Source organism: Akebia trifoliata, chromosome 14 (genome assembly GCF_017979445.1).
Source record: "Akebia trifoliata isolate Shusen 1 chromosome 14, ASM1797944v1, whole genome shotgun sequence".
NCBI lineage: Eukaryota > Viridiplantae > Streptophyta > Magnoliopsida > Ranunculales > Lardizabalaceae > Akebia > Akebia trifoliata.
Window position 1 is genome coordinate 11,471,875 of NC_141388.1, and position 23,375 is coordinate 11,495,249.

A 23,375-nucleotide genomic window follows, 5' to 3' on the forward strand; every position below is an offset into this window, starting at 1 on the left:
AAGCTTAGGGTGCTGAACGGGACCATATATATATATATGGGTAGGATTCCGTAGACACATAAAACTACTCATAAAGCTACAACGTTTTTGTCTTATATGGTTAAAAAGATTCGGAATAAGCTGATTTTTTGTGAGGATAATCTCTATGGTGAGGGGATCATCCTTGCAAAAAATCATCCCATTCCAAAACTTCTAACCCCATCAAAACTGATTTACAAAAATTGGACGGTCTAAAATTTTTCAACTTGTAAACATGGGGCTAGAAGTTTCATAATTGGCTGATTTTTGGCAAGGATGATCTCCTCACCATAGAGATCATCCTCACAAAAAATCAGCCCATTCCAAACATTTTTGCCCATATAAGACAAAACACGTTGTAGCTTTATGAGTAGCTTTATGTGTGTATATATATATATATATATGGGTCGGGTTATTACGACCCCCTTTGCGACACACCATTTTGTCTTATATGGGCAAAAATGTTTGGAATTGGCTGATTTTTTGTGAGGATGATCTCTATGGTGAGGAGATCATCCTTGCCAAAAATCAGCTCATTATGAAACTTCTAACCCCATGTTTACAGGTTAAAAAATTTTAGACCGTCCAATTTTTGTAAATCAATTTTGATGGGGTTAGAAGTTTTGGAATGGGATGATTTTTTGCCGGATGATCCCCTCATCACAGAGATCATCCTCACAAAAAATCAGCCCATTCCAAACATTTTTGCCCATATAAGACAAAATGGTGTGTCGCATAGGGGTCGTAATAACGCCATCCTATATATATATATATATATATATATGGGAAATGTTCAACACCCTAAGCTTTATCCTACACTTTAACAAACGTGTTTTGTCCTACATGGGTTAGAAGTTTTAGAATGGGCTGATTTTTTGTGAGGATGATCTCTGTGATGAGGGCTGATTTTACAAGTTGAAAAATCATGGACCGTCCATTTTTTTTAAACCATTTTTATGGGGTTAGAAGTTTTGGAATGAGCTGATTTTTGGTGAGGATGATCTCTTCACCATAGAGATCATCCTCACAAAAAATCAACCCATTCCAAAACTTCTAACCCATGTAGGACAAAACAGGTTTGTTAAAGTGTAGGGTAAAGCTTAAGGAGGGGAACGGACCCTATATATACATATATATATATGGGTGGGGTTCCGTAAACATGTAAAACTACAACGTTTTTGTCTTATATGGTTAAAAAGATTCGGAATAGGCTGATTTTTTTGAGGATAATCTCTATGGTGAGGAGATCATCATTGCAAAAAATCATCCAATTCCAAAACTTTTAACCCCATCAAAACTGATTTACAAAAATTGGCAGTCTAAAATTTTTCAACTTTTAAACATGGGCTAGAAGTTTCATAATAGGCTGATTTTTGGCAAGGATGATCTCCTCACCATAGAGATCATCCTCACAAAAAATCAGCCTATTCCAAACATTTTTGTCCATATAAGACAAAACATGTTGTAGCTTTATAAGTAGCTTTATGTGTATACGGATCCTAATCATATATATAGGAAAATGTTCGGCACCCAACAATTTGCCCGACATGTTTCGTCCTACATGGGTTAGAAGTTTTGGAATGGGCTAATTTTTTGTGAGGATGATCTCTACGGTTATAATCCATTTCAAAACTTCTAACCACATGTTTACAAGTTGAAAAAACGTGGACCGTCCATTTTTTGTAAACCATTTGTGATGGGGTTAGAAGTTTTAGAATGGGCTGATTTTTGGTGAAGATGATCTCCTCGCCATAGAGATCATCCTCACCAAAAATCAGCCTATTCCAAAACTTCTAACTCATGTAGGACAAAACATGTTCGGCAAATTGTTGGGTAAATGGTTGGGTGCCAAACGGGACCATATATATATATATATATATATATATATATATATATATATATATATATATATATATATATATATATATATATATATATAATAATAATAATAAAAAATGCTACATAGTCCAGTGAGTTACTAAAACGCTAGATTGTCCAACGACTTAATTTGTTTTTGGTAATTTTTGAGAAAATAGATTACTTTTTATAAATATTTAACTCTTTTTAAATAATTTTCTCTAAAAATAAATGCGACAAAACCCTCTAATTTAGTATTTATATGAAATAATGGTAAAATAATAAGTATAAGCAAATCAAATTACTTAAGAAAAAGTATACTCAATTAACCCTAAATTAAATGGCGAATCTAGGTGGGGTCCATTCATCAATTTTATAAAACTTTGAACCTATTCACAGTCGATGCATATGGGGGTAGAATCATGGTTTCAAATTTCGACTGAGATTGAGATCGAGTCATGTCGAAATTGTCCATCAATGGGACAGATAGACAAGGCGACTCAAGCCTACGGAATCTCGCAAGATAAACAAGTTAACTTGGTTGAGATTTTGAAAATCTCATCTGAATCGGTAAGAGCCAACTGAGTCAACCAAATTTTGTATATTTTTATTAAAATAATTTATTTTTTAATAAAATATGATTTCATGATTAAACATCTTTTTATCAACCTTATATATATGAATAAATAATTTGAAATCGAGTTTAATAATTTATCTTGTCCAAGTCAATTTAATTTCATCCATGAACGAGATGAGACGTCAAAGCGAGTACGAATTTGTTGTTAAGAATTATTACGTTAAGTTGATAAATCGTTAGGATGTTGGCAAGTATATTGAAAAATCACTTAAAATCCGAACTCCTAATTATGGGAACCATTTTAGTAATGTCACCCAATGGGGACACATGTCATGGGAGAACAAGTCCTAAGTCAAAATCAATAACAAAGAACAACCAAGCTTTGTACCTTGAACTCAAATAGAACATAACAAGAAGAGGGTAAAATATATATTTCTGATAATAAGGGCACGAAGCACAATATTAACCGAGCTCCAAAAGCACAGTCACTGCAATCATCAGAATTATAAAAGAGTAATGGATTTGTACTAGTATACTGAGGAAAGGTAATGACACCACCTAGGTTGATACAGATTGAGGTGAAAGTTGGGAATTATAAAGGCATAACATAGCACCACAGAGAAAGAAAATAAGCAAGCGGGGTCTAAAATCAACCCACTGAAACATGCGCAAGCTCAGTGAATATTTTTTTTCCTCAGTTTAAAAGTCTATCTAGTGGGTGAGATCGCAAATTCGAATTCAAATCCGTTTTCTAATAAGACGAAAAATTAAATGCAGTCTAAGTTCCTCTGCATAGAAATCCTCCCATTTAATGTAAGATCTCAAATCACTTATCAAAGATCCTTTGTCTCCCCCACCTCAAAACAGTGGATTAACACTAACTCAGCATTGATTAGGCCGAGACACTGCTAATAAAACTTGATAGTAACATTAATGAAGATATTGACACGATTCCCCAATGAAAGTGAGTCAATTTCCATCCAACTCAAGCCAGTCATGTGGTGACACTTGTCTTGGGTATTTTTGCCATAAAATGTCGAAACGAAGATCAAAAGAGATATTAAAAAAAAATTGACCCAAAGAAAAACAAAAGAGAAATTAAACTCTTTATAGTTTTATTAATCTTCTTCTCCCCATTCTGCAAACTTTCTTTTTTTCTTTTGAATACTTCGTTACCAACAAAATCATTAGAGGAACGTTGGCAGACACCACATTGAAGTCTTAATCCCTTTTTTAACTACTTTCAATCACCCAAAGTCAGAGAGGATTCAAAGAAAAATGTTTTGGTCTAGATGACCATCATTAACAACAAAGGTATAAGAGTGGAAGGCCTAAAATACCCTTCACACTAACTATTCAAGAATTTTCTACTTAAATTTTATCTCCACCAACCAATCACGCTTGGTTTTTTTCATACATGTGGCAATATCCCATTGTGGTACATTAACTTAGCACAAAGATTTCTTATCAACAAATTCTTATTTGGTTAAAACAAGATTAAAACCAATGGGTTGAATTCAAAGACAGTTTGGAAAATAAGGGTTTGCCGTTTTTTTTAGAAGGGGTAGTTAGTCATTTTGAAAGAAGGTAGAGGTGATATAGATATTTTACCTATATAAAAGAAAAGATTTTCTGATTGAGTGTATGCTCATCCACCTTGTGTAAACATAATTTTGTACCCAAGAATAATCATCCGTCATCCCAAGGATATTCATACCTTCCAAAGGGAATTCAATTGAAGTGGTTATAAAAGGTGCTCTCGGGATATCCCCAGGTTGACTGTCAAAGTAAGATCAATAAAAGAAGTACAAAGTCTAACTTTTTGATGAAGGTTAGGAACTTCAGAGGTACTAATGAAAGTGTTAAAATATTTTCTCCCTTGAGAATAGCAATTAGGATTCGCATGTGAAGAACATATGAACCCAAATCATAGAATTGAGGAGGAAATCGAGACAAAAGATTGATATCTCATCTCCAAATAAGAAAGAAATATCACAATGGAATCCCAATGGAGGATGAAAAAAGAAGTATGAATTAAAGATGTCTAAAAAGGAGAAGACCATTGGAAAATCTTATTCATTTGAAGATAATTTGATATGGTATAATTAATTGTTATGAATCCATCTTTGACATTGGAGTTTCTTTGGTAAGTAACATACCGATGCGTAAACAAGTGCTTTTTTGTGGCTAAGTAGGCAATGTTGTGAATCTTGAAGTGGAGGTGGGATTTTTCCACGATACCATTTATGGTAAGAAAAAATTATGATTAAATTATTTTATTAGTTTAAACGATTTGACTCGTATAAGATGAGATGACTCGACTGAGTCCACTCGATATCCAAGGGTTAATACGAGACGAGATACCAAATCTTTAAAAACCATGATTTTTGTTGGACCTAGGGTTTCGTGATTGGGTAAATAAGTGAAGCATTAACCCAATACCAAACATTTGAGTGATAACCCCAAAGGATTGGTGAGATAACCAAGGCTAACCCTCGTGAGCAAAGATCTTGCCTCTTGAATTCAAATTATCACTTGGGGGAAACCCTCAAGCTATGTTTGATATATAGTATAAGCTATCTAACCCTAGGGTTGGATTTAGTAACTCACACTTTTTATTGTTTGTTTCACAGTTTTTTAAGCATTAACTAAAATTATAGACCCACAAAGGATTAGTGTAACACTAAAAAGGGGGAAATTGGAATCCCACCAAAGACATGGGATTCCACTTTCCCATTATAACCTCCTATCTCTACCATACCATTATCTTTGAAAAATATTTTGCTTATTAATGTAGTAAGATTTCAAATTTTACTAATGGTTGTTGGGCCCACATGGATTACCTAATTGACAATATAACACCACAACCTTCTAGATTTCATGTAAAAACCCAAATTTAAGATTAAAATTCAACGATGAAAAATAAATTTTTTATATTCAAAATTCTTAAAATTTTGTGTTTTTTATCCATGTGGAAATGAACCATGTTTTTTGATGACATAATATGCTCCCACGACCCTTAATAAGATTTGAAATCTTATTAAGTTTGTAAGGGTAGCCTAACTTTCAATTTTCTTACACCAATCCATCCAAATTATTATTTTTAACATTAAGATTTCTTTAAGTGTCTCGAACATGCTAACTTGAGTTTCCTTGCCATTTTCATTTATGTATTTGTTTCAATTGTAATTTCATAAATATATATAACGAGGAAAATGTTCGGCACCCTACTATTTGCCCTACGTGTTCTGTCCTAACATGGGTTAGAAGTTTTAGAATGAACTGATTTTTAGTGAGGATGATTTCTAACCCATGTAGGACAAAACATGTAGGGTAAATAGTAAGGTGCCGAACATGCCCCATATATTGATTTTAGAATGGAACTTAATTGTAATTCAATGAGATCCATCATTGTTAGACAAACAATATGTAGACTAAACCCATATTAGGATCAATGTCAGATAAATAGCATGGAAGGTAATCTGGGTAAAGATTTCCACTACAGTATAAAAAAAAATCCTATTCAGGATATGTAAAACAATTTTTGTTACTACCAAACAGGCCCTCAATGATTTATCATAGGAATTACCATATGAGTGTAGGGGGAATGTATTGCAAGTGCCTGAGGGTTAGTCGAGTGCTCTAATAAGTCAAATTCCTCCAATTGGAAAAAAAAAAAACAAAAAAATAAAAAAAATAAATGGTGGGTAGAAGATGATTTAGATTAGCAAGTCAATTTTAAAGATTTTTTTTTTATTTTATTAAAAAAAAGGCTATTTAAAGAATCTCTTGTAGAGTGGACCTTGGTATGATGTCTATATAGGTCCGACTTCAATGCATACTATCATTTTTCTTAGGATGTTAGGATGGTATATGCTTATTGCGCACCAACGTGCATCCTAGAACCAAACAAATGTCGAGGAAGCGAGAAACTTCGCTAGGGGTTTTGTTAACGTGTGCCGCACATGTTAAAGAGCAATAAATACATTTGAAAGTCAGAATCTGAGGGTATTTTAGTAAAACAAAAATTAAGGGCATTTTCGGTACAAAATCAATTTTCAAAGTGTATTTATTTCACTTTAATGTGTGCCCTTAGGGCACACGTTAACAAGACCCATATTTAATAGCCCTCGAAGCATTTCCACAAGTTCCACAGTCCCACCTTAGGAGCGAACGATAAGAAATCGAACCAACAGGCGTCCATTAGCACGAGCAGGACTCGCGAACGAGATTTCCGCGCAGAGAGAGAGAGAGAGATCAATTCAGTTTAGAAATCGAATCAACATGTCTTCTTCTTCATTAACTGGCTCGTTCGGACATGAAAGCGAAGACCCTCGATCCACCGCGTCGACTCGTCCCTTCGATGACGATGGTTACTTAGGTTACGACCCTCGTCTCCCTTCTCAACGATTCGACTCGTTCACCAATTTCGCAGACAATGAATCAGTCAAAGACTCGGTTGATGATCCGATGTTCAACAATCATTCATACGCTGGAGAAGAAGGGTTTCCATCACAGGCGATCCCTGAAACCCCATCTCCACAGTCGAAATATGGTACAGGTGGTGATTTCTCGTCGGATCATCAGGGATCATCGTCGTTTTCGCCGGAATTGAACGGAAAAGGTTTCGACGAGGGATTTGTTCAATCGGATGGTCCGATTTTGCCGCCTCCATCGGAGATGCAAGAGGAAGGTTTCGAACTCAGAGAGTGGAGACGGTGAGCTCGTGGTTTGATTCGTCTTTGTTGATTTTTTTTTCTTTCTGTTATTTTTTAGTAGATCTATTTGATATTTAGTTTGATTTCCCCACTTAAAGATGAATTTCTTATTTGATCTTGTAGATTTAGGGTTTTAGTTGTTCTCGATTGGAATCTTTCTTAGCTCAACTGTTTAATTAGATTGAAGTGTTGACTGCCAATCATATATGGAAATGATCTGAAACATCTATCTTTTGATGGTGTCTGATTTGTTTCTGTGTTCAATCGTTTATTAGTTTGTTAAAAATCTGATTGAATGTCTATAATTGTATTTTTTTCACTAGATGCGTGTGTCACGTCGTGTGATTTTGATTGGTTTCGGATCTTATTGTAATGGTTAATTTTGTGATAGATGCCTTGGATGTAATTGGTGACTGATCATCAAGAAAGTGAAATTTGATAGGGAAACTAGGTTTTCAGGGTTCGAGAGATCTGAGAGGTGTAGGGAGAAATCTGGGGATGTAACCACATAAAAATCTTGCTATCTGTGTTCGTTCTTTTATTTCTATCGTCTTTTTGGTTGTATATAGGGTTTGAAGTTCATGGTTAACTTTAATTTGGTACGAACTTTGTTCCATAATTTGATTGATGCAAGCTGATGGGTATAGACAGTGCCTTTGATGTTATATCATTTTTATTGTCATAAAATCAGGAACCAATTTGAAGAACTCCTAATTTTTATTCCTTGGTCTATCTTTCATTAATTTCTTTTGCTACCTCACATGAATTTACTTTGTTAACTCTATAGATCTCATTAAGTTCCAAATTCACAGGCAGAATGCAATTCGTTTAGAGGAGAAGGAGAAGAGGGAGAAAGAATTGCTAAATGAAATAATTGATGAAGCAGATGAATACAAAATCGAGTTCTATCAGAGGAGGAAGCTCAACATTGAGACGAACAAATCCACTAACAGGGAAAAGGAGAAGGTGAGTGGGTTATGTTTCTTTAGTTGCATGGTTATCATTTTTGTTAGGGAGTAATTCTCAATATGAACTGTTATCCTAGTCAAATAGTAACATAAACTGGATCTTTAGGTTAGTGTGCACGAAGCCCATGTGTATTTTTCTATGGTTGTTTCTGAATTTTTAGTTTTGTGTACTTGAGCTCGCATTTTTTATTTTCCCCGGTAGTTTTTGGTTGGTGTTCGTCTTATTTTCTTAATTATCAATCTTGGAATCTTTGGATCATTTTGGAAAGGCTATTTCTCAAGTCAGGCATCGGTACAATGTTGTACATAGTGTTTGGTGTTCTCTAAGTATTGCCTTTATTGTATTAAAAAAATGGACCTTTGTGACTAAGCTTTATGGTTGTATTTATGAAATTGTCAACTTTTGGAACGTCAATAGCTAATGTCTTTTTATTTTATTTATAATTAACATAAGTTCTCTCTATCAGTACAATAATGAAGAAAGATGTAGGCCAGGGAGCTGCTTTTAGGCTAGTTAGATTTTTCACTTGGTGAGGAGAATAGCATGAGTGGACGAGCTTGAAGTAGCTTGTGGTATTTTATTTGTGAAGAGATGTATGCTCATTATTCTGGAGGGGAATGGATCCTCTGTAGTTCCTCTTTCCCGAAGTTCTCTGTAGTACTCTTTCCACGGTGGAGAGGCCATATTGAAATAAAAAAACTAAGACATCAGGCATGTAAGGATCATGTCTTAGATCAGATTTGATTTTTTAAATAAAAGTTCTTTAGCCTGATCAGGGACTTTGAAAATGAACGGTCATGGAACTCCAAATATTCTAACAGATGGATTTCAAAGTCGCTGCCATGTGGTACTCTCTCAACCGCTTAGGTGCACTACAGGGAAACAGAACTACCATTCTGAAGTGACACTGTTTGGACTGGCATAGATCCAAGAATCAGAATGAGCTGGAATATCTTCATTTTTTTCTCTTGAGTGTTGATACCATGACACGCCTTCACCTACTAATTGCTAACCACTAATCCACTTTCTTGTCAAAAATAAAAATAAAAATAAAAGCCTTATGTTTTTAGTGTCCAATTTTTGGTTTTAGATATGAATTTGAAGATCCACCAGATGGTCTGATAATCTGATTCCTAGATTATGTCCGTCGGCCATGCAATGCATTCCGAGGGGTAGGTTTACGAAGCACAGCCAACCTTAAGTTTATCACTTCGACAGTTTTTCACTTTGTCTTACTCCCCTATTGCACTAAAACTATAATGATGGCTATGGGCTACCATTGGTTTCCTCAGTATTGGTATCACAGATCAGTTTGGGGCAGCTAGAATTGGGTTAGTGCTATGGAGCACAATGGAATTCTGATATGAATTAGTAAGGTGTCTTTTGCATCAGCTTGTGGTGCGTTGCCTATGTTCATATCTCACTAGTTCAGGCTGGTTTGGGTCATCAAATACCTTATCCTCCACATTTCTGTTGTCATTGCATGCAAATATTCTTTTGGGAAGTCCTTGAAGTTACTGTTGACGTTTGTGTGAGCACTGTTGGTCAGCCTAATATGACCCACAGATGTAATACCGTTGATACAGGAATGGAAATGGCAATATTATGATGGGTTTCAAGAGGGTGAATGATGAATTTGAGTAATTTTAATAAACTATCTGTACTGTGCAGGGTTGTCATGAAATATTTCTTTGTGGAAGTCTATGAAACATCTAACACTGGTAGGAGCAGTGACGGTGGACCTGACATGGCCTGCAAGTTTAGTGCTTCAATAAGGGAATGGAATTACACAACAATAAGTCTCAAGAGGGACCTGTTACAAATAATGAATTGGTGCAAGTAAACATAGTATGGTACCGTTCAGGGTGGTTTGCCTTTTTAATTTTGATTGGGATTGTTCTTAAGATAGACCCGTAGTTTGCTTGAGCTCATAATTAATCCGGACTGATTCAATTTAAGCAGGTTTTGGTCTTTGAGTTGGAACCTTATATATCAAATCTGGTCTGTTCAGTTTTGAGAATAAGCTTTCAAACTGCCTTACGTCGTGAAGTGTCTGTCTTTGCATTGTTTCTTGCACATAATTAAGTACTTAATGTGTTGAACTTAAGAGTATGGATTTTGTAAAATTAACTTCACTAAATGCTCTTGCTTTTGAATTAAATTGTTGTAATTTTTTGGCGGATTCATTATAATAAGATGGGCCTCCTCTTTACTCCCATAAAACCCAATTTTTTTTGCTACTCCTAGGCCATGGTGGGGTAACTTTAGTGACTTAATATGTCGTTGTATGTCAGCTCTTTGTGGCCAATCAAGAGAAGTTTCATGCGGAGGCCGACAAGAATTACTGGAAGGCAATTGCAGAACTTGTCCCGTATGAAGTGGCAGCTATAGAGAAGAAGCGAGGCAAGAAGGACCAGGACAAGAAGCCTTCAATTGTTGTGATCCAAGGGCCAAAACCTGGAAAGCCAACTGATCTCTCAAGAATGCGCCAGATTCTCGTGAAGCTCAAGCACAATCCACCTCCACACATGAAGACTGCTCCACCTCCTCCACCAGCACCAGCACCTGCACCTGCAGCACCTGCCAAAGATGGTAAAACCGCTCCCACCACTGCTGTTGCTACTACCTCTAAGGGTCCTGCTTCTCCTCCTGCTAAGGCAGTGGCCGTGACCACGGCCCCTGAGACTGTAGCTGCCAATTGAGAGCATTCTATGTGGCCTTTGCATCTGCTTTTGTATGTCAAGACTTAAAAAAATAGTATTAGATTGTGTAGTATTATATTTTTGAATTTGGTTATCTTCTCATATATATATAGGCTTGAAAGCGTTTCATGTCTTGCTTTCATGTAGTATAGTATACTTTTGAGATTGCGTTCCCGTCCAGGTGGAAAGCTTCTTGTGTCCTTTTTATCTGGATCATGCTTGTTTGGATGTCTATTGGTTTTCTGGTTGTAGAAAAGAGAAAGATGTTTGTTCCCTGGTACTGGAGTTTATGTTAATGTTGCTGTTTCCATTATATTTCATATTAGGGTTTTTTTTTATTATTTAAATTTTACATGGAAAATGGATGAGAAACTGATTCCTCTTATTGAATGATATCTCTTAGGCGCGAGATTAGGTATTTATCATGAAAATCAGATTCTGTCCCACAGTGATTTTCTAGCCTGAGTGGGAAAATGTATACCCACACCTAGGGCTTAGAACCGGTTGGGTTGAAGCCGGATGTGAGTACATCCATATTCATATCCATTTTTTTTATTTGGGTCTAGATTTAGATTCAACTTGGATCCTATTAAGTTAAAATCCTATTTGAATCATTTTGCTTTCACAAAATCCATACCCGGATCTGACCCAATCGAATTAATTGTTTCACATTAAATAATTTCATATCGTTCAAGGTTATTTGAAGGAGTATTGTTCAAGGTGTGGTTAAAAGTGACTTGAATTCAAATCTCTTCCTTTTTAGAGGGAGGTTTTTGTCATTGTCTTTTGTTGAGTGAAGAAAATTACTTCAAAAAATATAAAAATATAACTTACGAAGTTAAACATCATTTGGATATAGGGTTGGATTTATATCCAACTTAGATCTGACTCGGGTAAAGGGATATCAACACTTATCCGACCCATTTTTTTAATCTGAATTCAAATTCCTTGAATTTCAGAAAAAACCTGTCTCATTTTAAGCACCACACACTCCCCCACACCAAGGGAAAATGATTTTTCCCATCTCCCAATGGTATTCTCTCAGGATTACCTCCACTCCTAATATTAAAAATCATAGTTTTAAGTTTGCAACTTGTGAGTTGACTTGAATAAGTTAATAATAAATAAATCTAATTTATAAATATTTGAAAAATAAGCTTTAGTATTATAAATGAATAAAATATTAAAATTTTTGTTTACCACTAAAAACAGGAGCTGTGAAAATGCGCTTTCTTTTGAAGTCAATGTTGTCATCTCCCGTTACTGAGGGAAAAAACATTTCTTTAACATTTAAAATTGATAATAATTAAGAAAGTAAAATTATTTTAATTAATTAAAGTATGTTTTGGAAAAGAATTATTATAGTTTCACTATGCTATACATATATATTTATATTTCATTTTTTTTTTTTTAATAATGAGCTTAGTTGAAATTTCACTATTATCATGCACTAAAACATCCAACAATGACTGATTATCTCTCAATTGAAAGAAGTATTGAAATTAAAATTAAAAATAAAAGAACAACTGGTAGAGATGGGGGTGGGAGGTTGATTTGAGAAAATGGCAGAAATTAAATGGAGAGCGATTTGAGAAGAAAATATTTGGTGTGTGTGGGTGTGTTAAGACTGCAACTTGGGCGGATTGGCCTAAGCTCAACCTCATGTCGAAATCAATTTTGCAACAAATCCATCCGACTCTGTGGTTTGTTGGAGGAAAAGATCATTTCAACATACACAACACCACCAGCATTGCTCTAAATCAACCAGGTACCAAAATCTCTACAATGTCAAGTCTTGTTTATACAGAGTCGCACAACCCAAACACTGTCCCCAAACAACACCTAAGATTAAATACTTATATCTTTATTTTTTATGTTTCGACTTATGCCTATATTATTGTGGTTATTTAAGTGTAAAATTCAATATCATTCCGATATCTATAAGACAATCTGCAGTTTTGTGGTATTAGTTTAGAGTCCGACTTTGAAACGGCCAAGTCGCTTCAAATATTGGAGGTACCCTCCTCGTAATATGACACGTGGCTGTTTAGTTTTATTTGGCGCCTCTACATTTTAATTAATATTTGGGATACATCTTTGAAGACACTAAGTGTAATCCAAAGCAAAGGTTCCACCAAAATTTTGAATTGATTTGAACATATCCCTTATATGTTTTCAAACTGATGGCATGCCTCTTAGGTGTTGTTTGTTAAACTGAACAAATAAGTGCTGAATGATTATAATTGCTGAAACTGTATAAGCGCTGAATTTTAGTGCTGAAATTGTTGTATGTTTATCGATTTGAATTGTGTTGAACTGATTCAAATTAAGCGCTGTAATCACATAAATCTATTTGTTACTTAATGTTGAAAATTGGTAAATTGACTATATTACCATTTTCAACAGTTGTATGTTTAAGGGGAAATTATTAATAAAATCCAAAAATAAAAATTATTTATTAAAAAAATACTATATTTAATGAAATTCGTTTTGGAAACCTAGCCGAACAAATTCTCTCTCCTCCACATCATTTAAAAAGTAAATTTTAAAGTTTTTTAATTCAAATTAAAAAATAATATTAATTCAAATTAAAGAGAGAGAATATTAAATATAAATATTTTGTTAAATATTAAATATTCTAAAAAATAAAAAATGGAAAAATGGAATTTCTATCTCCTCTTTTATTTTTTTGAAATATTTAATATTATTTAAATGCGTGGAGGAGAGAGAAAATTTCAACCCTTTAAGGGTTGAAATTTTCTTTCTCTTTAATTTGAATTAATATTTTTTTAAAATTTAAATTAATATTATTTAAATACGTAGATGAGAAAGAAAATAGGAAAGAGATAATATTGGTGTGGGTTGCCTTATTAATTTGTGGGGTGCTTATATCATTATCCATAGGACATAAGAGGTAATATCATTTCAAGTATAAGGGCATATTTGTTCGTGTTGAAAAAGACCGGTGTTTACCGCTTCAGCAAAAAAATTAAGTGATCCAACTTCACTTAATGTTTTTCACGTATTTTCAACAATAAGTGCTAAAAATGTGGAGTAAACAAACGTATTGATTGCTGAAGCTGAATTGCATTTAGCATTAAGTGCTGAAATTAGCGTTAAACAAACACCCCCTTAGTTTGATTAATTGAAATGACCTAACTACCTTCATCTTAAACTTTAGCTTAATCTGCATGTGTCGTCTACAACCTCTTGGGTTAAATTTTTGACTCCCATCTTCGAAGTTTTTATCTACTTCAACCTTCTCAATCCTTGATTTTCAACTTCTCTTCTTTTTTTGTGACATACAAAGATGCTCGGATTATAACATTTGAGCATGCATGCACAGATATTTTGAAATTTTTGTAAACATTTTGAGAAAGGAGGGGGTGAAAAAGTGCAAGGGAGGATTTTTAATCCGGGGGTGCAATTGGTAAAAGGTGGTTTGTAACCACTCGGTCCCTTACGACATACCTCTAAATATTAATCATATCTTGACGAACCCTTTGACTGTAGTCTTCTTTGAAGATTAACATAAAATGATATAATTACCCTCATCTTCAACCTTGAAAATCCTTGACACCCACCCACACACCAAAAAATATACCCATCATCGACAAACTCTTTAAATTCTAAGGTTTTTTTTTTTTTTTTTTTTCAAAAACCTCCTTTAATTAGTCTTCAAGCCAAGGTCTTGACTTAAAAAAAAAAAAAATTATTGATTTTTCTTCTCTCTTGTTCTTGAAGTTTGAAGGTTGAAGATGATTTTTTTTTCTTACCTTAAACAAAAATGAAGTGCTTTTGGCTTTTAATTCATTTTCTATAAGTTACTTATAGAAGACATATGTACCTTTCCTATAAATAGGAAAGGTGTCCACATGACACGTTTGATTGGGAGAACATACACATTGGACTAGGTGTATGGCTTGGTTAGGAGTGCAACATGATTTAAACTCCAACTAAAGTGTGCCACATGGACACCTTTAATGGGACACCGTATTGGATCCATGGTTTCAAAACTTGTTTGAGATCGAGACATATCAATTGAGTCGTCTCAGTATCATGCATGAATGAGATGGACGCACAAGTCAATTTTTAGAACGAGATTTAATATCTCACGTTCATTTTTTGAAAATTTTGAATGAGACGTGTCAAACGTATCAGAAAACTTGTCCGAGACGCGAAACTGAGTTTTAAAACCATGATTAGATCCTGAGTATAAAAAACTCAGACAAAAGAAACCGGACGAGCGAAAACCGAGTGGACTCACCTGATTACCGGTCCATCAAAAACTAGTCGTTGAAAACATTGAAAGCAACTAATAAGCTCGAAACAGCTGACATGGCGATTGGCGGGAAAGACGTGCAGAGAGGCAGCAGTGGTCGAGCCCTTTTTTAATGGAAGAAATGCTTCTCAACTTCCTCTTGGTGGGCCCGACATTAAGATCAAAAAGCTATCATGGCTCCACGTTCGTCCCTACCACTTGCTTTTCTTCTTTATCTCCATTTCTCTCTCTCTCTCTCTCTCCCTTTTTTCAATCTCCTTTTTTTAAAAGCCCTAAAGTTCAGACTCAGACCTACTTACTTCTCTCTATCTGTCTCACTAGGGTTTCTATTTTTTGTTTTTCTCGATCGACTCATCGTTTTCATTTATGTTCGATTATGGTTTGAGAGCTTGAATTCTGTTTCTATCTATTGGATTCCCGAATTATTGCAGAGAAAGGTAAATAGATTTGGATTTATTGATTTTTTTAAAATCCTTTTCTATATTTGCACTCGGTTTCAATTTTCATATTGAATTTGCTTAGGATTGTAAATTTGTAGGATTGAATCTTACATTTGAGATGTCAAGCTTGAAATTGAATTGCTTCTCAATTTCTGGTTTTCCAATTTAAATATTTGCTTGTATTGTGGATTTATGGTATAAGTTATGGGATTTGTTAGAATTATAATAAAGAGCAGAGCAAGTTCACAAATTTATTTTATCAAATTATATGCCCATGGTGGAATGCTAACCAATATGAATAATATGGTTGAGAACGCTCACTATTTGAGATAATTAATGAATGCTGAAGGATCAACTTAAGAAATATATACTCAGACACACAATTATGTTGAAGGATCAACGTTCACCATTTGTTTTTGCTTTTCCTCTTTGTTTGGGGGACTATCTTGGCCTCTTGTAGTTTATTTCTTCTTTTTAATCAAAACTTTACACTTATCAAAAAAAAAAAAAATTCTCTCAAGCTGATACTTTTGAGAAATAGATTTCAGTTTTCTGTAGTATAACCTGGAATCATCATAAATAAGTACAAATTAACAAAACTATATCCACTTATGCATAAGCATCCATTTTAAATTACTAAAGAATCATAGGAGAAGTTTAACAGCCTCAATTTGCTAGAGTCAACTTTGGTGCCCTTTTTTATATTTGAACATTTAAAGTTTCAAGTATAGTTTACATGAATGGTTTCAATAAAGGCCACTTTTGTCCACATAATCCTCGATGTTTCTTTAGTTCATGATGCTTTTATTTGTTAAGGAAATTTTTGTATATGATTTTGTCTTTTTCTTTGGAGTTCAAATATGGAGATAAAATATGATATGGCTGCTTGCAAATAAGGGAAATGCATTCGATGAAGATGTAAAGCTATTTTTCACGGTCATATCTTTCTATATAAAATAAATGTACTAAGCTTGAATTTCTATCTTACTTTTCATCAGTATGTTATATGGGCCTCCTTTTTATGTGCAAGTGATGAATGTGAAATCTTGAACTGTAGAAAATATAATCTGGGACGTATTGTGGAGGATCAGTTCCTTTGGAAACAATGTCGCTGTTCAATAAAGTTGTCGATGCTGCTCTCGAAGGCGCAGGAATAAAAGCGTAATCTTTTATAACTGTTTCATTCATTATAGAGTCATGTGGCCCTTCTTTTGCTTATATAGATGAGATTAGTTTGCATGGACTGAAGGACCACCTATTTATATGGACTGCACATTCATGTGGCACCCAAAAACATGATTGGGTACCACTTGGATGTAGAACACAAAACTAAATAACAATAAAAATAAAAACAAAAGACATTTTTCACCATTGATTAATGCAATCTAAATTTGGAAGTTCAGTGGTTGTCCATTTTTGAAGCCTTTGATCAAGCAGATTTTTTTTCTTAAACCTAATATAAGCCATGAATCCTTGAGGGCTGAGGTGTCATTTGGGCCAATGTGGCCCACACGAGGTCCTCGGTCCAACTTCTACATGAGCCAATCAAGCCAATCTGAAACTTCTAACCCATATTTTGAAAAATTATTGTTTTTACATATGTCCCATGATCCGTACCTATATGTATATATGGGAATGCTAACGTCCAAGACCTCATGGGGACGTTAGCATTCTCCACCACATTCATTTTTCAATAATACCCCTGTCTATTTTGTTTTTTAGTGAAAAGGACAAGGTATGTTGGTCTTTTACATAATAAATGCATTTATGATGTTGACATTGATTTCCAAAGCATTTACTGCAAATAAGGCATTTAAATCCAAAAACTAAAATACCCTTAGCATTTATTATATAAAAGACAAGCATTTATTATGTAAACAAGCATTTATTATGTAAAAGACTAACATATCCTTGTCTTTTCATTAAGATTTCTTAGAAAAACCCAAGAGAAGAAGCCTTAAAAAGAGGAAAGTGAGGGAACGTGAGAAAGGGAGAGAGGTAGAGAAAGGGAGAATGAATTTGATTTCAAAAACCGAATTGGAGATCCTACATTTCAAAAAATCTATTTTTTTTAGCTAACAAAGGTCCTACAAGAAACCCTAAATTTCTAAAACCCTCCATTAATTAAACTTGCCGAAAAACTCATCCATCTCTCTCTTTCTCTCCCCTTAAGATTTCAAAAACTGTCCAAAAAACTCATCTATTTTTCTCTCTTTGAATATAACATTTGGAAGAGAAGAAATTGGTTTGGTCTCTCTCTAGAAAGTATTTGGAGCATAAAGGTTCGGTGGTTTTCTAGAACAAATTAACATTAACAATTCAAAGTATAAAATAAAGCATAGTCAACCACAAAGTAATTATAAGTGTCTAATAGGCAACTAAAAATTAATCCAGGGTTTCATCACAATCTTACAATAATAAACTATTTAAATAGTGAATGAGGGTCCTATGGAAGTTAAGATTTCCACTGACCTTGAGTTTGGCCAACACACAGTTAGGATTCTTCTGATCCTTTCAAGGATTTTGAGTATTAACTTAGGTTCAAGTGTGTTCAATGAAAGGACTTGATAGTTATCATAAATTAGGTCAAAATTCAAAATATATCAACAATGATCTCAATCAAGCTAGAGTAAAGCTATAAATTAGTTTTGGGTAAGAGGTTGGGGGCAAAACTAGGGTTTTAGGTAGGATGGTTAGGTAGGTTTAGGTTTTGGTGGGGTTAGGAGGTAGAAAAGGGGTTTCGGTTGGCTGGAATGAACCCTAGGTTGAGGTATAGAGTGGGTTCCACAAGGTTTGACTGTTTAAAGCTAATCTAAAGAGGGATCAGCTGGGGTAGTTCGGCCAAGGTTTAGGATATTTTAGGGGGGTGTTGGAGAGTTGTGGCTAGGGTATTGTAAGGCATCAAGGTTCAGCTGGTGTTGGGGTAGCAATAAGGATATAAAAAATAAAAAAATAAAAAATAAAGATGGGGGTGGAGAAGATGATGAAGACCATGGAGAAGTATTTACCTTGGATCTGATCAAGTTAGAGTTTCACACCATCCATTATCCGGAGAACTCAAAATTTCTGAATTTCATTCATTAATTGAATAATAAAATTTCTACAAATTTTCTAAATCCTAGAAACTAATCTCAGCCATTAAAACTAATCCGTGGTCGATATTACAACATAATTTGAACAACTAACAAGTATTTGATAAGACTGTTAGCTCCGATTCTTGCGGACAGATCTAAAATAGATCTGTAACCCTTCTATTTCGGAGCCCTTGAGGTGGTCCACGATGCCTCTATCACGTTTCTTGTAGTTAGGAAACGTGACCCACTAGAGATCTGAGTTGTGGCAACTAACCAAAACGTGGTCGAATGCTTGATGGAAGCTTCGATCAAGTTTGGTTATAAAAAGAACCGTTTGGTCCCCAAAACTGCTCACTCTTTCAATCTCCTTCATTTTTTCACCATCTAATGAGTGAATCTGAGTTTTGGAAGTACCAAATTGAGACCAAAAGATCCGCAGCGTAAGAGTAAAAAATCAATGGCTGGAGGTATGTATTTCATACAGATTTTTGGGCATTTTTCAGATTTCGATTCTCAGATTATTTCCGCATTTATTTAGAGAATCGATTTTCATATTAAGTTCTGATTTCCATTTGGTATCAGAGCCTCAAAATCTCTGCCTTGATAATTTAATTTAATTTTTATGTATCCAAAAATATATATATTTTTCTGTTTTTGGTTGAAATTTTATTTTAAAATTTGATTTTGATACATACTAGAGCTAGAAATCATTGAGAAATTAGATTTCTAATTTTATGTATTTTGTAAACAATTTTTTAATGTTAAAATGTTGATTTGGAGACCGATTTTGACTGCTGGGTTGCATCAGATCGAAATCGGATAGAAATTGGAAGGTCGAAAAATCATTGAGAAATTAGATTTATAATTTTTATGTAATTTTTAAACTATATTTATATATTTTTTTGGAGTTTTATCTGATGAGTTGTATCAGATCGAAATCGGATAGAAATCGGATAGACTAAAAGTTGAAGAAGACCAATTTCTATAAATAAAACAAATAAATAAAATAAATTCTAAAATTGTTTAGGCATTTATTTAGCATCATGCCTACCTTTTATTTATTTATTTTGCATATGTTCAGTTTGTTTAATTGTATGCAATTTATTCATATTTATATATATTTGCATGTATTAATTATTCTGCTTAAATTAATTATGCAAATTTTTTAGATGAATATTTATGCTTGAAATTATAGGATTGATTATGCATAATAATGACATGTTAGGTTCAGTTAATTTTTTATGCAAAATGATTTTTTAAGCATAAATGAATAATGTCTAAGTGATCCATATAATTTTAGTTAATTAGAGAATAGCCACAACATCTTTAATTAAATAAAACTATAATTAATTAGGATCATATAAAATTTATTTAGACATCAATTGTAATTAATTATACTTAATATAATAAATTTTATCCCACAGGAAATTTTATTATATTTATATAATTAATTAGGATAAAATATCAAATTATTCATAACTTACCCACAGGAATTATGAATTAATAATTTGGTAGTTTTATCATAAAGTTTAATATAAGATAGGATATATATCAAATTATATACCTTGCATAATTACGAATTAAGTGAATAATTTGATATATTCTATCATAAAGAATGATTGAATCTTTTGAATTAAAAATTTAGCCCATAGGTAATTTTTAATCATTAGACTCAATTTTTTAACATGATTTACATTGGTAAAGCATGAAATTATTTAGGTTTCAATTTTAACATAAACATGTAATTTTTTAATTTATGCAGCTTCACAAATTGTGAATTTTTCTGATATCCGATGTGATATTCCCGAATAAAAAGGTGATAACTATAAAGTATGGAAAGAGAGAATTCTCCTTCATTTAGGATGGATGGACATTGACTATGCTATTAGGAAAGACGAATCACCTGCGATTTCCGATACCAGTTCTACAGTAGACATTACGCTTTATGAAAAATGGGAGCGATCTAATCGCCTCAGCGTAATGTTCATTAAGACAAAAATTTCTGCTGGTATTCGTGATTCCGTAGATCAGCATGATAATGTCCGGGACTTGCTGAAGGCCATTGATGATTAATTCGTCACTTCAGAGAAGACACTCGCAAGTACCCTAATCATGAAGTTCTCATCCCTAAGGCTTACCAATGTCAAAGGTGTGCGCGAGCACATCATGCATATGAGGGATATTGCAGCTCAATTAAAGAATTTCGAGGTTGAAATGTCGGAGTCTTTTCTAGTGCACTACATTTTGAATACCCTTCCGCATCAATATGGACCCTTCAAAATCTCTTACAACACACATAAAGACAAATGGTCAATTAATGAACTCATGACCATGTGTGTTCAAGAGGAAGGAAGGCTAATGATGAAACTGGGTGAGAGTGCAATGCTGGCTAAGCGAGGAAAGGGCAAATTTCAGGCTAATCAGAAAGGGAAAGGTAAAATACCTCCCCAAGCTGATATCAAGAAAAATTCCAAGTGTTTCTTCTGTAAAAAGACGGGACACGTGAATAAGGAATGCGCCAAATTTAATAAATGACTTGAGGACAAAGGTAATTCAATCTCATTTGTTTGTTATGAATCTAATATGGTTAATGTAAATATTAACACATGGTGGATTGATTCTGGTTCAACAATCCACATTTCGAATTCCTTGCAGGGTTTGCAAAACCTAAGGAAGCCAGTGGGAAGTGAGCAAAGCATCTTATCCGGAAACAAGATGGGCTCACATGTGGAAGCTGTAGGGACATGTTGTTTAACTTTAAGTAGTGGTTATGTTTTAGAGTTAGAAAAGACTTTTTATGTTCCAAGTTTTTCTAGAAACTTGATTTCAGTTTCAAGACTTGTACCTTTTGGATATTCCTTTCACTTTTCAGAAACATCTTTTAGTTTATTTTATAAATCTGATTGTGTTGGGAATGGTATTTTGTCTGATAGTTTCTACTGCATTAATTTACAAAACAATGCCATTTATAATGCTATGCATGTTCAAATTGGCACTAAAAGATGTGTTATTAATGAGGATTCCTCTACATTATGGCACTGGAGATTAGGTGATATCTCCATAGAAAGAATTAAAAGATTAGTAAATGACGGGATACTTAGTACTCTGGACTTTACTGATTTTGAGACTTGTGTAAACTGCATAAAGGGAAAGCAGACCAACAAGTCAAAGAAAGGTGCTAATAGGAGTTCGGCTATATTAGAAATCATACACACTGATATATGTAGTCTAGACATGGCTCACATGGTCAGAAATACTTCATTTCCTTTATAGATGATTATTCACGATATATGTATTTCTACATGCTTATAATAAGAACGAAGCATTAGATGTCTTTAAAATCTTTAAGGCTGAAGTAGAGAAACAATGCGGCAAACAAATTAAGATCGTGAGATCAGATAGAGGTGGAGAATATTATGGCAGATACACAGATAATGGACAAGCACCTGGGTCATTTGCAAAGTTTCTTCAAGAGTATGGGATTGTTGGCCAATACGCCATGCCTGGTTCACCGGATTAGAATGGTGTAGCAGAAAGAAGAAATCGAACATTTTTGGACATGGTGCGGAGTATGCTGAGCAACTCCAATATTTCTAATTCTTTGTGGGCTGAAGCACTTAAGATGGCAGTGTATATATTAAACCGAGTTCCAACCAAGGCTGTTCTTAAAACGCCATTTGAATTATGGAAAGGTTGGAAACCGAGTTTGCGACATATGTGCGTTTGGGGATGTCCGTCTGAAGTAAGAATTTATAATCCACAAGAAAAGAAGCTGGACCCAAGGACCATTAGCGGATACTTCATTGGATATGCCGAAAGGTCTAAAGGTTACATATTTTTTTGTCCATCTTACAATACTGGGATTGTGGAATCGAGAAATGCAAAGTTTCTTGAAAATGACTTGATCAGTGGGAGCGATCAAATCAGGACTATAGGTTCTGAGAATGATCATTCAGAGTCTCAACCTTCCACTTCAGGTAATAGATTGGTTATTGTTCACAGCACCCCTCAAGTACAAACTGGTGTTAAACAACCAATCATTGAAGTTCCACAAGCTGTTGACAACATTCCGGTAGATCAGGTTGTTCAAGAGTTGCCCGAGACTTCTGAACAACGAGTTGAACCTCATACTTCCGAGGAAGATGATGGTGCGACATTAAGAAGATCTGCTAGAACTAAGAAGTCAGCAATTTCTGGTGATTATGTTGTGTATCTGCAAGAATCTGACTACAACATTGGAGCCGAAAATGATCCTGAATCTTTTTCACAAGCCATAAGTTGTAAAGAATCAAAATTATGGTACAATGCCATAGAGGAAGAGATGAATTCTATGAAGAGTAATGGAGTCTGGAACCTTGTTGAGTTGCCTAATAGTGCAAAAGCCATTGGTTGTAAATGGGTCTTTAAGACAAAGAAAGACTCATTAGGCAACATTGAGAGATACAAGGCAAGACTCGTTGCTAAGGGATTCTCTCAGAAGGAAGGAATCGATTACACGGAGACTTTTTCTCCTGTATCTAAGAAAGATTTCTTGCATGCTATTTTGGCATTAGTAGCCCATTTTGACTTGGAGTTGCAACAAATGGATGTGAAAACGGCATTTCTTAATGGAAATCTAGAGAAGGAGGTTTACATGAAACAACCTGAAGGATTCCCCTCTAGTGATGGTGAGCAATTGGTTTGCAAGCTTAAGAAATCCATATACGGTTTAAAACAAGCATCCTGCCAATGATATTTA

At 34.3% G+C, this 23,375-nt stretch overlaps 2 protein-coding genes across 3 annotated transcripts in view; both read left to right on the forward strand.

Annotated features, from left to right (window-relative positions):
• The first annotated feature begins 6,593 nt into the window (after window positions 1–6,593).
• On the forward strand, window positions 6,594–11,161 carry LOC147386255 (clathrin light chain 2-like). The gene is made up of 3 exons (XM_086422912.1): window positions 6,594–7,170; window positions 7,983–8,136; window positions 10,434–11,161. Exons 1-3 carry the CDS (start codon window positions 6,737–6,739, stop codon window positions 10,839–10,841), a joined length of 996 nt encoding a protein of 331 aa, XP_086279038.1. The 5' UTR covers window positions 6,594–6,736; the 3' UTR covers window positions 10,842–11,161.
• A 4,087-nt stretch (window positions 11,162–15,248) lies between these two features.
• The window catches only part of VLN1 (villin-like 1), a 35,150-nt gene continuing 27,023 nt past the window's right edge, over window positions 15,249–23,375 (forward strand). The window contains exons 1-2 of one of the 2 annotated variants that reach the window (XM_086422486.1): window positions 15,249–15,560; window positions 16,621–16,724. In XM_086422486.1, the coding sequence (XP_086278612.1) occupies window positions 16,669–16,724 (56 nt within the window). In that variant the 5' untranslated portion in view covers window positions 15,249–15,560; window positions 16,621–16,668. Of the gene's footprint in view, window positions 15,561–16,620; window positions 16,725–23,375 lie in introns of those variants that run through there. The other variant, XM_086422487.1, reaches the window with a different exon arrangement.